A 13127-nucleotide genomic window follows, 5' to 3' on the forward strand; every position below is an offset into this window, starting at 1 on the left:
TGTTTCACTGCCCTAAACCCCCTTCTCTGCTGGATCACCTCCCCCACCCCCCGCAGACACTGGTCTTGTCGCCATCGCCACAGTTTGCCTTTTCCAGGATGCCGCACAGGTGGAATCATACCGTCTGCGGCCTTTTCAGACGGGCTCTGTCCCTTGGTGATGTGCATTTAAGGTTCCTCCGTGTCTTTTCATGCCGTGTCAGCTCATTTCTCTTTAGTGCTGAATAATATTCCAGCGTCCAGAGGGACCACAGTTTATTTATCCATCACCTGCCGGAGGGCATCTTGGCTGCTTCCAGGTTCTGGCAACGACAGATTAAGCTGCTGTAGACAACTGTGTGCGGGGTTTTGTGTGGATGTAAGTCTTCTCCTCTGGCTGAGCACCAAGGAGTGGGACTGCTGGGTCGTATAGTAAGGGCGTGTTTAGTTTTGTGAAAAACCACCAAACTGTCTTCCAAAGTGGCTGCACCATCTCACGTCCCCACCCACAGTGACGAGCACGCCTGTTGCTCTACGTCCTCCGGTGCTGGGGACGTCAGTGTCCAGATTCGGCTGTGCTGACAGGTGTGGCATGGGGCCTCGCTGTTGCTCTAATTTGCATTTCCCTGATGACAAGTGATGACCCAGATGGCCTTTTAAACCTCTCCCTCAAGGCAGGGGAGAAGGGTCTGGAATCTGTGTCTCCTGTGGCTGTCAACGGAAACACCACAACTGCGGACATAAAACAAGAGAGGCGGCGTGTCAGGTCCAGTCCCAGAGCAGCAGGCACGCACTCTCCGAGGCTCCAGGCTCCTGGCTCGCTGCTTCCTCCCTCCAACCTCTGCCTCTGCCTCTGTCTTCAGGTGGCCGTCCACTCCGTGCCTCGAGACTCCCTCCACCCTCTTCTGTGTGTATCGATAGTTCATTCCTTTTTAGTGTTAAAAAGTTGTGGTAAAATACACATAAAATTTGCCATCTTAACCATTTAAGGGCACAGCTCAGGAGATTAAACACATTCATAAAGTGTATCCACACCCACACCTACAGACTCTTCATCTTGTGGATCTCTGTCCCCGTTAATCAGTAACTTCCCACCCCTCCCTCAGCCAGACATCCCATTCCATTTCTGTCTCTGTGACTCTGAGGACTCCAGGGACCTCACACAAGTGGAGTCACACAGCACGTGCCCTTTTGGGATCAGCTTGCTCCACTGAGCAGGAAGTCCTCAAGTTTCATCAGGTTGTAGCCAGTGTCAGAATTCCCATCCTGTTGAAGGCTGAGTCACACTCTGCCACGTGGATATACACACACCCCATTGTGCTTATCCACCGTCCACCGATGGACACCTGGGCTGCTTCCACCTTCTGTCTACCGTGAACAGTGCTGCTGTGAATGTGGGGGGTACCAGGGTCTCCCCGAGATCCTGCTTTCAATTCTTTTGGGTATTACCCCGAAGTGGAGTCACTGGATTTTATGGTAGTTGATTTTTGTTTTCCACAGTGACGGCACCATTTCACGTCTGTCAGCAGTGCACGGGGGTTCCAGCTTCGCACACCCTCACTTCTCACGAAGTAGCCAGACCCTGGGCGTGCGGGGGGCCCGTGACCCGTTTTGCTTGCATCTGCCTTGTGGCCGTGGATGCTGAGCATCTTCCCTGTGCCTGCTGGACGTGTGCCTTCTTTGGAGAAACGTCTATTCAAGCCCTTTGCTTATGTTTTAACTGAGCTGTTTGGTTTTTCTGTGTGTGTGTTGAGTTTTAGGAATTCTCTGTATATTCTGGACAGTAGTACCTATGTGATACATGGCTTGGAGACACTCTCTCCCACCCTGTACAATCCTTTCTGCAATTTTAAGGAAGTACAATTTGTCTATTTTTAGTTTTGTTGCCCCTGCCTTTGGTGTTCTAGCAATCATCGCCAAACCCAATGTCGCAAGGTTTTGGCCCATGTCCCTCATACATTCTGAGTTAAGCTTTGTCTATCGTGTTAGGTAAGAGTCAAACTTCACTCTTTTTCATGTAAACACCCAGTTTTCCCAGCTCCACCTGCTGAGAAGACCGTTCTTTCCCCGCTGAAGGATCTCGGGACCCTCGTCAATAAGCAGCTGGCCGCGCAGAGGGCTTGTTTCTGGGCTCTGTGTTCTCCTCCACTGGTCTGGGTGTCTGTCTGTCTTGTCTATCTGCCAGCACCACATGGTTTTGGTTACGGCGGCTGTGCCGTAAGTTCTGAAAGCAGGAAGTGTGAGTCCTCCAGTCTGTTCTCTTTCAGGACTGTTTTGGTTATTTGGGTCCCTTGAGAGTCCATGAAAAATTTAGGATGGATTTTTCTATTTCTGCAAGAAGTATCTTTGGGATTTTGACAGGAATTGCACCAAATCTGTAGATCACTTGGGTAACACTGACATTTTAACAATACTAAGTCTTCCAGTCTATGACCGTGGGGTGTATTTCCATTGACTTGTGTCTTTAATTTCTTTCAGCAATTTTTGTAATTTTCATTGTGTGAGTCTTTCACCTTCTTGGTTAATCCCTAAGTATTTTATTCTTCTTGACGCTATTATAAATAAAATTATTTTTGCAATTTTCTTTTCATATTGTTCACTGCGTGTGTACAAAAATGCATCTGATTTTTCTGTTGAATTTGTACTCTGCTACCTTACTGAATTTATTGATTAGTTCTGACAGGTTCTTTTTTGTGTGGAACCTACATATAAAATCATATCATCTACAAATAGAGGTAATTTTCTACGTTCTTCTTTTCCAGTGGGTGTGTTTTCTTTCTTTTTCTTGTCTAATTTTGCTGGCTGGAGCTTCCAGGATCGTGGTGACTCGAAAGGGTGAAGGCGGGTGTCCTTGCCTTGTTCCTGGTCTTAGAGAAGCCGCTTTCAGCTTTTCACCACTGAGTACGATGTTCATAATGGGTTTCTCAGATACGGGTTTTATTTTCATATATGGCTACTATTTCTGGTTTGTTGAGTGTGTTTACCATGAAAGGAACTAAATTTCGCCAAATGCTTGTTTTTCTGTCAAATGCTTGCTTGGGTTTTCCTCCACCCTGTGATGAGGCATACTACAGTGGTCCATTTTTCCTGTGCTGAACCGTCTGTGCATTCCAGGAATAAACCGCACTTGGTCATGGTGTGTGAACCCTTGCAACGTGCTGGATTCTGCTTGCTAGTGTTCTGTTGAGGACCTCCGCATCACTGTTCATAAGGGATACTGGTCTGTTGTTTTCCTGCAGTGTCACTGTCTGACTTTGGTGTCTGGGTAATGCTGCCACATGGAATGAACTAGGAAGCGTCCCCTCCTCTTCAGGTCTCTGAAGAAGTCTGAGAAGGCCTGGTGTCCACTCTCCTTTGGAAGCTTGGTAGCACTCGTCCTCTGCTGGGAGGTTTCTGGATACTGATCCAATCTCATTACTAGGTGCAGGTCTGTTCGGATTTTCTGTATCTTTGAGATTTACTCTGGGCAGTTTTTGTGTTTCTAGGCATTTGTCCATTTCATCCAGGTTATCCAATCTGTTGATGTAAATCTGTTCATGATATGCTCCTATCATCTAGTTCTGTAGAATCAGTAGTAATGTCCCTACTTTCATTTCCAATTTTAGTAATCTGAGTCTTCTCTCTTTCTTCATCCATCTAGCTCAAAGTCTGTCAGTATTTCTGAACTTTTGGCGGAACCATTGATTTTCTCATCTCTCTTTTATCTTTGCTCTAATTTGGGGGGGGAGGGAGGTAATTCGATTTATTTATTTGCTTATAACGGAGGCCCAGGGACTGTGTTCACACCAGGCACACGCTCCACCACTGAGCCACGCCCTCCCCACCTCCAATCTTTATCATTCTGTCTTCTGTTAGCTTTGGGTTCAGTGCATTTTTCTTTCTCCAGTGCCTTAAGTTGTAAACTAAGGGTTGATCTGAGATCGTCCTTGTGTTCAGTGCGTCGATGGCTATAAACCTCCCCTTCGGCACTGCTCTCACTGCACCCATTAGTTCTGCTACACTGTGTTTCTGTTTTCATTTGCTTCTGAGTGTTTTCTCATCTCTCCTGGATTTCTTCTTGGTCCACTGATTGTTTAAAAGTGTGCTGTTCTCTTTCCACTGTTTTGTAGATTTTCCTGTTTTCCTCTTGTCATTGATTTCTAACTTTTTGCCACTGGGTCCAAGAAGATACTTGGTATGATGTCTATCTTTTTAAATCTATTGAGACAATTTTGCCTGCTCTTCTCTTATAAGGACCCTTGCCACTGGACTTAGGGCCCACCTGGGTAATCCAGGATGGTCTCTTCACCCCAAGGTTCTTTACACATCCGCAAAGAACTTTTTTTTCAAATAAAGTCATACTCACATGTTCTGGGGGTTTAGAAATGAGCGTATCTTTTGGCAGGGTCACCATTCAACCTACTACAGTCTACCTTCTGGCCCTGCAAAAACCCACATCTGCCCCACATGCAAAATCCACTCACACCACCCCCACGTCCCAAAAGACTTAATCCAGCATCAACTCCAAATCCCCAAACCTCCTCTGAAGTTCAAGCCCTACGCCTTCCCCTCTAGCCGTGGTCAGGCGTGGGTGAGCCTCGGCACGCCCTCTCCCAAGGCTGTGGGTCTGTGAGACCAGAACACAGATTATCTGCTTCCAAAGACACAAGCATGGGACAGGACAGATACTCCTGCTCCAGAAGGGAGGTACAGCGGCATAAAGGGATCACTGGTCTCATGAACTTCTGAGACCCAGCACAGAAAAGTCTATGAGGTTTCAAGACTTTTCAAGAGAATACACCACTGTGGGTCGAGGTTCTGCCCTCTGGGCCTGTGATGGCCTCACCCTCTGGGCTCAAGGCTCTACTTTGGAGTCAGACTTCCCTTTTCCTGAAGGGCAGCTCATGTTTGTGGCTGAGCAGCTCTATCAGCCTATTTCCTGCAGGAAGGAGTTTGGAAGTCTGACAGCCTTCTCTCATTTCTTCCTGTCTCTGTTCCCTTCAGTCCAAGCTGGTGGTGTTTCCCAAAACCTCTGTGGGTCTCCCATGCATGTCAGAGGTCCAGGCCATTAGACAGCCTCCACAGATCTTCCCTGGATACCTCCTCTCCAGTCCTAGGTCCCGTGAGATGGCTGAGCCACCGTTAAAACAACTTCTCTCCTTAGCCAAAGGTTTCCAGCCACACACTTGGCCTTCTCTCCAGAGCATGTTTTCCTAGCACTGAAACTCCTACTATTACCGTCTTTTTGCAAGTGGTGCTGTGAATTTTCCAGATCATCAAGCGCTAGTTCCATATTGCTCAGCAGTTCTTTCCTGAACTCATCTCGCTCCTCTGGTATTTGATTACAAGCAGCAAGAAGAAACTAGACCACACTCCCAACACTTTGCTGGGAAGTCTCCTAGCGAAATCCCCAAGTTCATCCCTTCCAAGCTCTGCTCTGCACACCACTGTGGAGCACAATCAGCCGTGCTTCCTGCCGCTGAGTCATAGCCAGTTTTCCTCCCACTTCCAACACTACGCTCCTTTCCCCTTCTGAGCCCCAGTCAGTAGCATCCTTGAGCCCCTGTCTCTGTGCAACATATACCTTCAAAGATGATAGACGCTTTCTCCACCTTGCTCAATTCCTTCTGGATTCTCACCAGAGTCATCTTTAAAGATCATATTTATACCGACAGTCTCTTCAAGGCAATTAGATTCTTTAAAAATGGTGTTTCTCAAAGTCCTTCCAGCCTCTACCTCTTACACGATTCCCAAGGCGCTTTCACAGGTCTAGGTGTTTGCTGGAGCGGCACCCACGTCCTAGCACCAAGACTGGTTTTGGTTTCCTGTGGCAGGTATGACAACGTACCACAAACCTGGTGGCTTAAAACAACAGGTGCTTACTTTCTTGCATCTGGAGGACAGAAGTTCAAAATCAAGGTGCCAGCAGGGCTGTGCTCACTCTGGGGGCTCCAGGCGTCCCTTGGCCTGTGACTACATGCTTCCCATCTCATCTCTGTCCTCACCCATCTTCTCCTCCATACGAGTGTCTCAAATTTCCCTCTGCCTCACTCTCGTAAGGGCATATGTCACTGGGTATAGGGCCAACCCAGATTGCCCAGGGTTACTTCAGCTCCAGATCCGTAACTTAATTACAGCTGAAAAGATCCTGTTTCCAGAGAAAGATCACATTCACAGGCAGTGGGGGTTAGGGTGTGGACACGTCTCTTTGGGGCTACAATCCAACACATTCTTCTCTAAAACACATCTCAAAAGCCGTCCCTTCTCTGCATCCTCACTGCACTGCCCTGGTCCATCTCTCCTGGGGCTTTGGCCCAGCTGGCCCCTCCTGCTTCCACCTCTGAACCCCAACAATCCACTGTCCTCACAGCCAGAGGACTGTTTTACATCATGAATCCCCTGCTTAAGGCCCCACAAAGCCCTCTCTTACACTTGCTTATGCATGGCCAGCTCCTCTGACAACTTACACCTGAGCGTAAGTGTGACACGCTCCGGAGGGCTCCCCAGGGACTCCTAATGCGCCCACCCTCTGCTGTGCACCCCTGGGACACAGGCTTTATTTCATTCTCAGCATTCACCCCAACTCGGGACTGTCTTCTCCATCCACCCCCTCGATCTATTCCCCCACTCCATCCATCTGCCTGTGGGATTAAAGAACAGAACTGCTCTGTGATGAGAACCTTTAGCACATCCCGCTGCCGCCCCGCGACATCCCCGCTTCCCTTCGGGGCGGCTCCCTAACCTTCACTGCTGTTTACGCTCACACTCTCTGTGGGCAGGCAAAACAAATGGAGATTTTTTTTCCTGACTGAAAGTCTCCGAAAAAGTTGTAAACAAACAAATAAACAAACCCAAAGAACTTCAGAAGCACCACTTTTATGAATAAAAACTGACTTGTCACAGTTTCTATCTATGGTGCAACTATTACCTCATTGAAAGATGAAAGGTTAAGTTTTTTGGCGATGAACTTCTTTAGATGCAGGACCGTTGCCTGGGCTGAACAGCGGATCCATTTCCGTTTCAAGCCCCGCAGTTTGCTGCTATTGCATTCCAGACAGATGCTCACCTTCAAGAGAAAGGACACACAGCTGGGCAGAGGCCGCACAGGGGTCCGGCGGGGCCGCTCCCGGAGGCTCCCTGAGACGTGTACTAATCCCACCAAGTCTGAGGATGCTGACTTTTCCGAAATCATGAATCTGTTCTGACTGTAGAATCAGAACTCTCATCACTTTACACAGCTTATCTTAAAACCCGCTTACCGTTTGCCATTGTGTGCAATATAACCCAACAAGATTAGCTTTGTCTTATTAACATAGCGCTTTCAAGTAAATCCAAGAATTACTTATTCACTGTGGCAGTGTGTGCTGGCCTCGGGGCAGGACCGACAAAGGCTGGAACCCTGCTCTGGAAGTCTCTGGGGGCTGGGACACGTGCGTCGCCCCATGGACCGTGCTCCCTGCTGCGGAAGCACGGCAGGGACAGACGTGTCACACCAGCAGACACCACCGTGTCCGCAGGAATGCCTGGAGGAAGGCTTGCAGGAAGTCACATTACTCTTGGCCTTCAAAGAAGACAGCAGACTCACCAGAGGACAGAGCACCTGAGCAGAGGACACACCGTGAGCAAAAGCACAAAGTCCAAAGTCACGGTCACCTCTGAGTGGACAGTGTGTGACAAGGAATGAAAACAGCAAAGAAGTAGAAGATGTAGTTCAGAAAGAAAGAGCTTAAGGCGGACTGGCTGGGGTTTAGGAGACGAGAAGTGGCCGACTGTCCGACTGACCCACTGACTGACCAACTGACCAACTGACTGACCGACTGGCTGGGGAGCAGGAGGCGCCAGGAAGGGGCAAGACTCTCGTGTCGCTTAGGAGACAGGAAGAGACTTGTATTAATTTCCGACTTTTAAACAATGCATTCATTTTAGAATTTTGTAATTGCTAAAATAATAGAAATCAAACATATACCTCGCCAATTAGTTGCCCAGCACAGGCAAAAAAGATTAAATAAAATTTACTGATTCAGTAGAAGGCACACAAGGCAGGGAGCACAGAATTAAGTTAGAACACTCCCTCACTCCATACGCAAAAATAAACTCATAATTGCTTAGAGACTTAGACATAAGACAAGACACTATAAACTTCCTAGAAGAAAACATAAGCAAATTATTCTCTGATATAAATCTCAGCAATGTTCTCCTAGGGCGGTCTACCCAAGCAATAGAAGTAAAAGCAAAAATTATCAAATGGGATCTAGTTAAACTTACACGCTTATGCACAGCAAAGGCAACCATAAATGAAACAAAAGGACAACCTATGAAATGGGAGAAAATATTTGCAAATGATGCAACTGACAAGGGCTTAATTTCCAGAATAAACAGTTCATACAACTTAATAAGAAAAAACAAACAACCCCATCCAAAAATGGGCAGAAGACCTAAACAAGCATTTCTCCAATGAAGACAGACAAATGGCCAACAGGCACATGAAAAACGCTCAGTATCACTAATTATCAGAGAAATGCAAACCAAAACTACACTGAGGTTATCACCTCACACCAGTCGGAATGGCCATCATTCAAAAGCCCACAAACGATAAATGCTGGAGAGGCTGTGGAGAGAAGGGAACCCTCCTACACTGCTGGTGGCAATGCGGTTTGGTGCAGCCACTGTGGAAAACAGTGTGGAGATTCCTTAAAAGTCTAAAAACAGACTTACCATATGATCCAGCAATCCCACTCCTGGCATATATACAGAGGGAACCTTAATTCAAAAAGACACCTGCACCCCAATGTTCACAGCAGCACTATTTACAATAGCCAAGACATGGAAGTAACTTAAATGCCCTTCGACAGATGACTGGATAAAGAAGATGTGGTATATTTGTACAATGGACTACCACTCAGCCAGAAAAAAGAATAAAATAATGTTGTTTGCAAACAACATGGATGGGCCTAGAGATCATCATTCTAAGTGAAATAAGCCAGAAAGAGGAAGAAAAATACCATATATCACTTAATATGTGGAATCTAAAGAAAAGAAAAAAAAAAAGGACACTGTGAACTCATCTACAAAACAGAAACAGACTCGCAGACTTAGTAAACAATCTTATGGTTACTAGGGGGAAAGATGGTGGGAAGGGATATTTTTGGGATTTTGCGATTTGCAAATGTTAACCACTATATATAAAAATAGATTTAAAAAAAAAAACCAAGTTTCTCCCGTACAGCACAGGGAACTATATTCAGTATCTTTTAATAACCTTTAACGAAAAAGAATATGAAAACGAATGTATGTATTGTATGTATGACTGGGACATCATGTTGTACACCAGAAACTGACAATTATAACTGACTGTGCTTCAGTTAAAAACATTTTTTAAATTTAAATTTAAAAAATGTAAACAGAAAGCACAAACTAAAGCAGAAATACATTCAACTCACCAGCAACATAGTAAATGTGAAACTGTTTGTCATTTAAATGAACTTTCTGATTGGATTTTTTAAAAAAACACAGCTCTCTGCTGTAAAAAGTGTCACATTTAAGAAAGATGTTAAAAAATGGAAACACCAGGCAAATATGAGCCAGAAAGAAGCTGACGGAGCTCTGTTAGTATCACGTAAGGCAGACTTGTAAGGCAGAAATCTGGTAAGAAAACACTCTGGAAGGAGGGAAATATCTCTACGAGTAACTGCTCTGCTAACAAACTGCCGTCGGCGGACTGAGGGGAAGTGACTCAGTCCACGTCACAGTGGGGCCGGGAGGGCGCTGCCGCGCCCCACGCCTGATGGGCGAGGACCTGCGCCCCAGGCCCGAAGCAGCATGACCCCGCAGACCTGCCTCTGAGCGGGACGTCGACCACACCCAGCACCACCGGCGGCACAGGGGCTCACCAGAGGGGCCTGGGCCCCCACCCCTCGCACAGGACCGCGTCCTGCTCAGGGAGCGCGGCTGTCACACAGGAGGGGCTCAAAGCATGCTCGGTCTGTAAACACAGGTGACTGCAAAGTTGGGGAGCACAGGGGACCGTCATGTCATGCTGATCTTTGGGCTATGGGTCCACCACCTACTTAAATACGTGAAAGCATGTTTGTGATTTTTTAACAGCTTCACTGAGGCATAATTTACATTTATCTGTTTTAAGTCTGCAATTCAGTGATTTTTAGTCAATGTCAAGTTGTGCGACCACCATCATAGTCCAGTTTGAGGTCGTCCCCATCACCCCATGAGGCTCACACCCTCTGTGGCCAATCCCACACCAGCCCTAGGCAACCCTGTCCATCTGCACAGGTGGTCCTCACGTGTCTCCAGACGCATCTGCATGCAGCCCGTGCTGACCAGTGCTCCTCCGTGTGGACAGAGCATGTCTCGTCGATCCACTCACTGGCCAATGGACGTTTGGACCGTTCTCAGGGCTGGCTATTCTGAATAACGCTGCTATGAACGTTCACGTTCATAGCAAGTCTTCGTGTGGATGCATGTTTCCACACACATCCAGGAGCAGAGGTGCTGGATCATGTGGTTAACTTATGTTTAACTCTTTCTTTGAGAAACTGCCAAGCTGCTGTCCGCAGGGGCCACACCACTTACACTCCAACCAGCAGAGTGGGAGGGTTCCCGTTTCTCCACATCCTTGCTGACAACGTGTCTTTTCGACGGCGGCCATCCTCGTGAGTGTAACATCATGTATCATTAGGGTTCTTATTTCCCCAATGACTAACGATGTTGAGCATCTTTTCATGTGATCATTAGCCTCTTGCATGTCTTCTTAGTGAAATATCTACTGAAATCTTCTGCCTACTTCTTACTTGGTTTATCTTCTTACTGAGTTACAAGAGTTACATACTCCAGAGACAAGTCCTTTTCGGACATGTGATTTGAAAACATGTTCCTCCCAGTCTGTGGCCCCTCTTTTCATTTCTTAACGGGGTCTTTTGAAGAACAGCAGCTCTTAATTTGATGAAGTCAATTCATCAGTTTTCTTTTCTGAGTTAACACAACTGGTTTTGAATCTGAGAACTAACCCAAGGTCCCAGAGAGTTTCCCTCATGTTTCCCTGTGAAGCCTTCAAGTTTTCTCTCTCACATTTTGAGTTAACTCTTGGGCATGCTGTGAGGTAAAGGCATAAATGCATCTCTGCATGTGAGGACCCTACCGTCCCAGCACCACTGGTGAAGACATTATCACACAATGTCTTGATTACTGTAGCTTTTTAGGAAGATTTGATGTTTAAAACTTTCAGCTCATACTTTAAAAAATAACCCATGGGTCAAACAAGTCATAATGAACATTTAAAACTATTCAGAACCAAATTACTACAGTTGGAAATCGTATGAATATTCAACTCAAGAACTTAAGAGAAGGAACCTACAAAGAGAAGAAGAGAGGAAATTAAGAGCAACAACGAACAGAAAAGAACACGGTCAAACCTCTGGCAAGAGTGACCGAGAAAGCGGAAGACACTCATGCCGTCAGGAGAAATGGAAAAATAACTATACGTGCAGCAAAAGCCACAGGCAGAAGAAGGAATTCCATGAACTGTTTAATGCCAAAAAATTAGGAAACCTAAGTCTAATTAGAAAGTTCCTAGGGAAAATATGACTGAACAGAATGAACTAGAAAAGCAGCAGACTTGAGAAGGACTAAAACCATTACAGAAATTTAATCTGTGGTTAAAAATATTCCTACCTCTCTCCAAAAAAACTTAATCAAGGTATGACGTCTTCATAGGAAGTTTAACCAACAGTCCATAAAACTGATGGTCTCCGTCTCACACAGACGTCGGTAGAGGATAAAACACTGAAGAAGACTTGCTTGTCTTACTTGACTTGATACATAACCACACAATCACACACGAGCAAAGAGAAGACTAACTCCCGTAAAACGAGTACGAAAATGTTGGGACGCCCAACACCCAGAGTCCAGGAACAGAGCAAGCGACTTGCACGGGACGGGATGCAAGTGCCGGGCACCCCCCTCGCCCACAGGCTGACCCACACGCGAGTCTGGGACACGTGTGCTGGGATGCGCCCCGGGAGGCCGGGGGCAGTGCCCGGAAGGCTGTGAGCACAGGGCACGCGGAGCCCTGGAGACAGTGCTGCCCTGGCACTGCTGCAAAACTGTCATACACACCAACTAGTATTCAGTGGGTACGTCGTGCACCTCAGAAAGTCTCAAAAATACGATTTTAATAGGAGAGGTAAGCTGCACAAAGACACAGGTTCTGCGTTCTGTGCTTATGGCTACGTACGTACATGTGGAGATTCAGTGATCTAGGTCAGCAAACAGCCAAGTGCCCACAGGCCCACCACCCGCAAGTCCCCCACGTTCTCCTCCAAACACGTCCCAGGCCCTTGGCCTCTGCGCCATCGCCTGTCTGAGCCATGGATGCTGCCTGGTCTCCCATGGCTGCCCTGGCCTCTCCGGTCTCTGCAGAGCAGCCACACCTCCAGGCCTCGTCTGACCGCCCTGCCACAGGCCCTGCCCCATCCCTGCACCTTCGCCAGTCAGCTCCGCGGGTCCCAATAGGATGGGCGCCACAGGTCCTGGGTGAGGGCAGGCCAGGCACAGAGAGACCGTGGCGCCTCCCTCCCAGAGCCAGGACATCCCGCGCGGCCCTTCCTCGTGCCGTAGTGTGGAGCAACCCCGCAGCAGCCCATCCGCCCACCTGCTCAAAAGCAGGCTGAGTGTGGGCCTTGCAGGACATTCAGTATTTCTTGAAAGTGTTCACTCTAATCTTCCTGCCCCCCGAGAACTGCCTTTACCCCAGTCCCACCTGGCAGCAGCTGCTGCATCCTCCAGGCAGAGAACTCCCTGGACGGGCACGTGGACGGGACGGTGGGACAGGGTGGCGGAACAAACTCACAAACACAGCCCTGTCCAGCTCCTCCACGGACAAGGCTGGCAGAGCCGACACAAAGTCCCAGATGCACGGGCATCACTGGGGCCTGAAAGCAGCTGGGTTAACAGTCCCCACTGACCGAGAGGAGGCGAGGGTGGCTGGAGGTGAGGCGGGGGGGATGCACCAGGACACCCCCAGCCAGGCAGGAGTCCCCCAGCCCAGGAGGAGCCCGGCCTCAGAAACTGCTGCTTGCCAGAGCAGGACAGTACCTGCCTTAAGTGCAGAAAGGGGACTAAGAGCCACAGACAAGGGTTTCAGCCCAAGCAGCCAGA

General features: G+C 47.8%; 1 protein-coding gene across 8 annotated transcripts in view; it reads right to left on the reverse strand.

Annotated features, from left to right (window-relative positions):
* PCGF3 (polycomb group ring finger 3) overlaps positions 1 to 13127 on the reverse strand; it is a 47911-nt gene that overhangs the window by 4584 nt on the left and 30200 nt on the right. For 6 of the 8 annotated variants that reach the window (XM_031684954.2, XM_031684938.2, XM_031684945.2 and 3 more), the window contains one exon: positions 6886 to 7023. The exons of the other annotated variants lie outside the window; for them this stretch is intronic. In XM_031684954.2, the coding sequence (XP_031540814.1) occupies positions 6886 to 7023 (138 nt within the window). The remainder of the gene's footprint in view (positions 1 to 6885; positions 7024 to 13127) is intronic. 8 annotated transcript variants of the gene reach the window in all.

Source organism: Vicugna pacos, chromosome 2 (genome assembly GCF_048564905.1).
Source record: "Vicugna pacos chromosome 2, VicPac4, whole genome shotgun sequence".
Classification (NCBI taxonomy): domain Eukaryota; kingdom Metazoa; phylum Chordata; class Mammalia; order Artiodactyla; family Camelidae; genus Vicugna; species Vicugna pacos.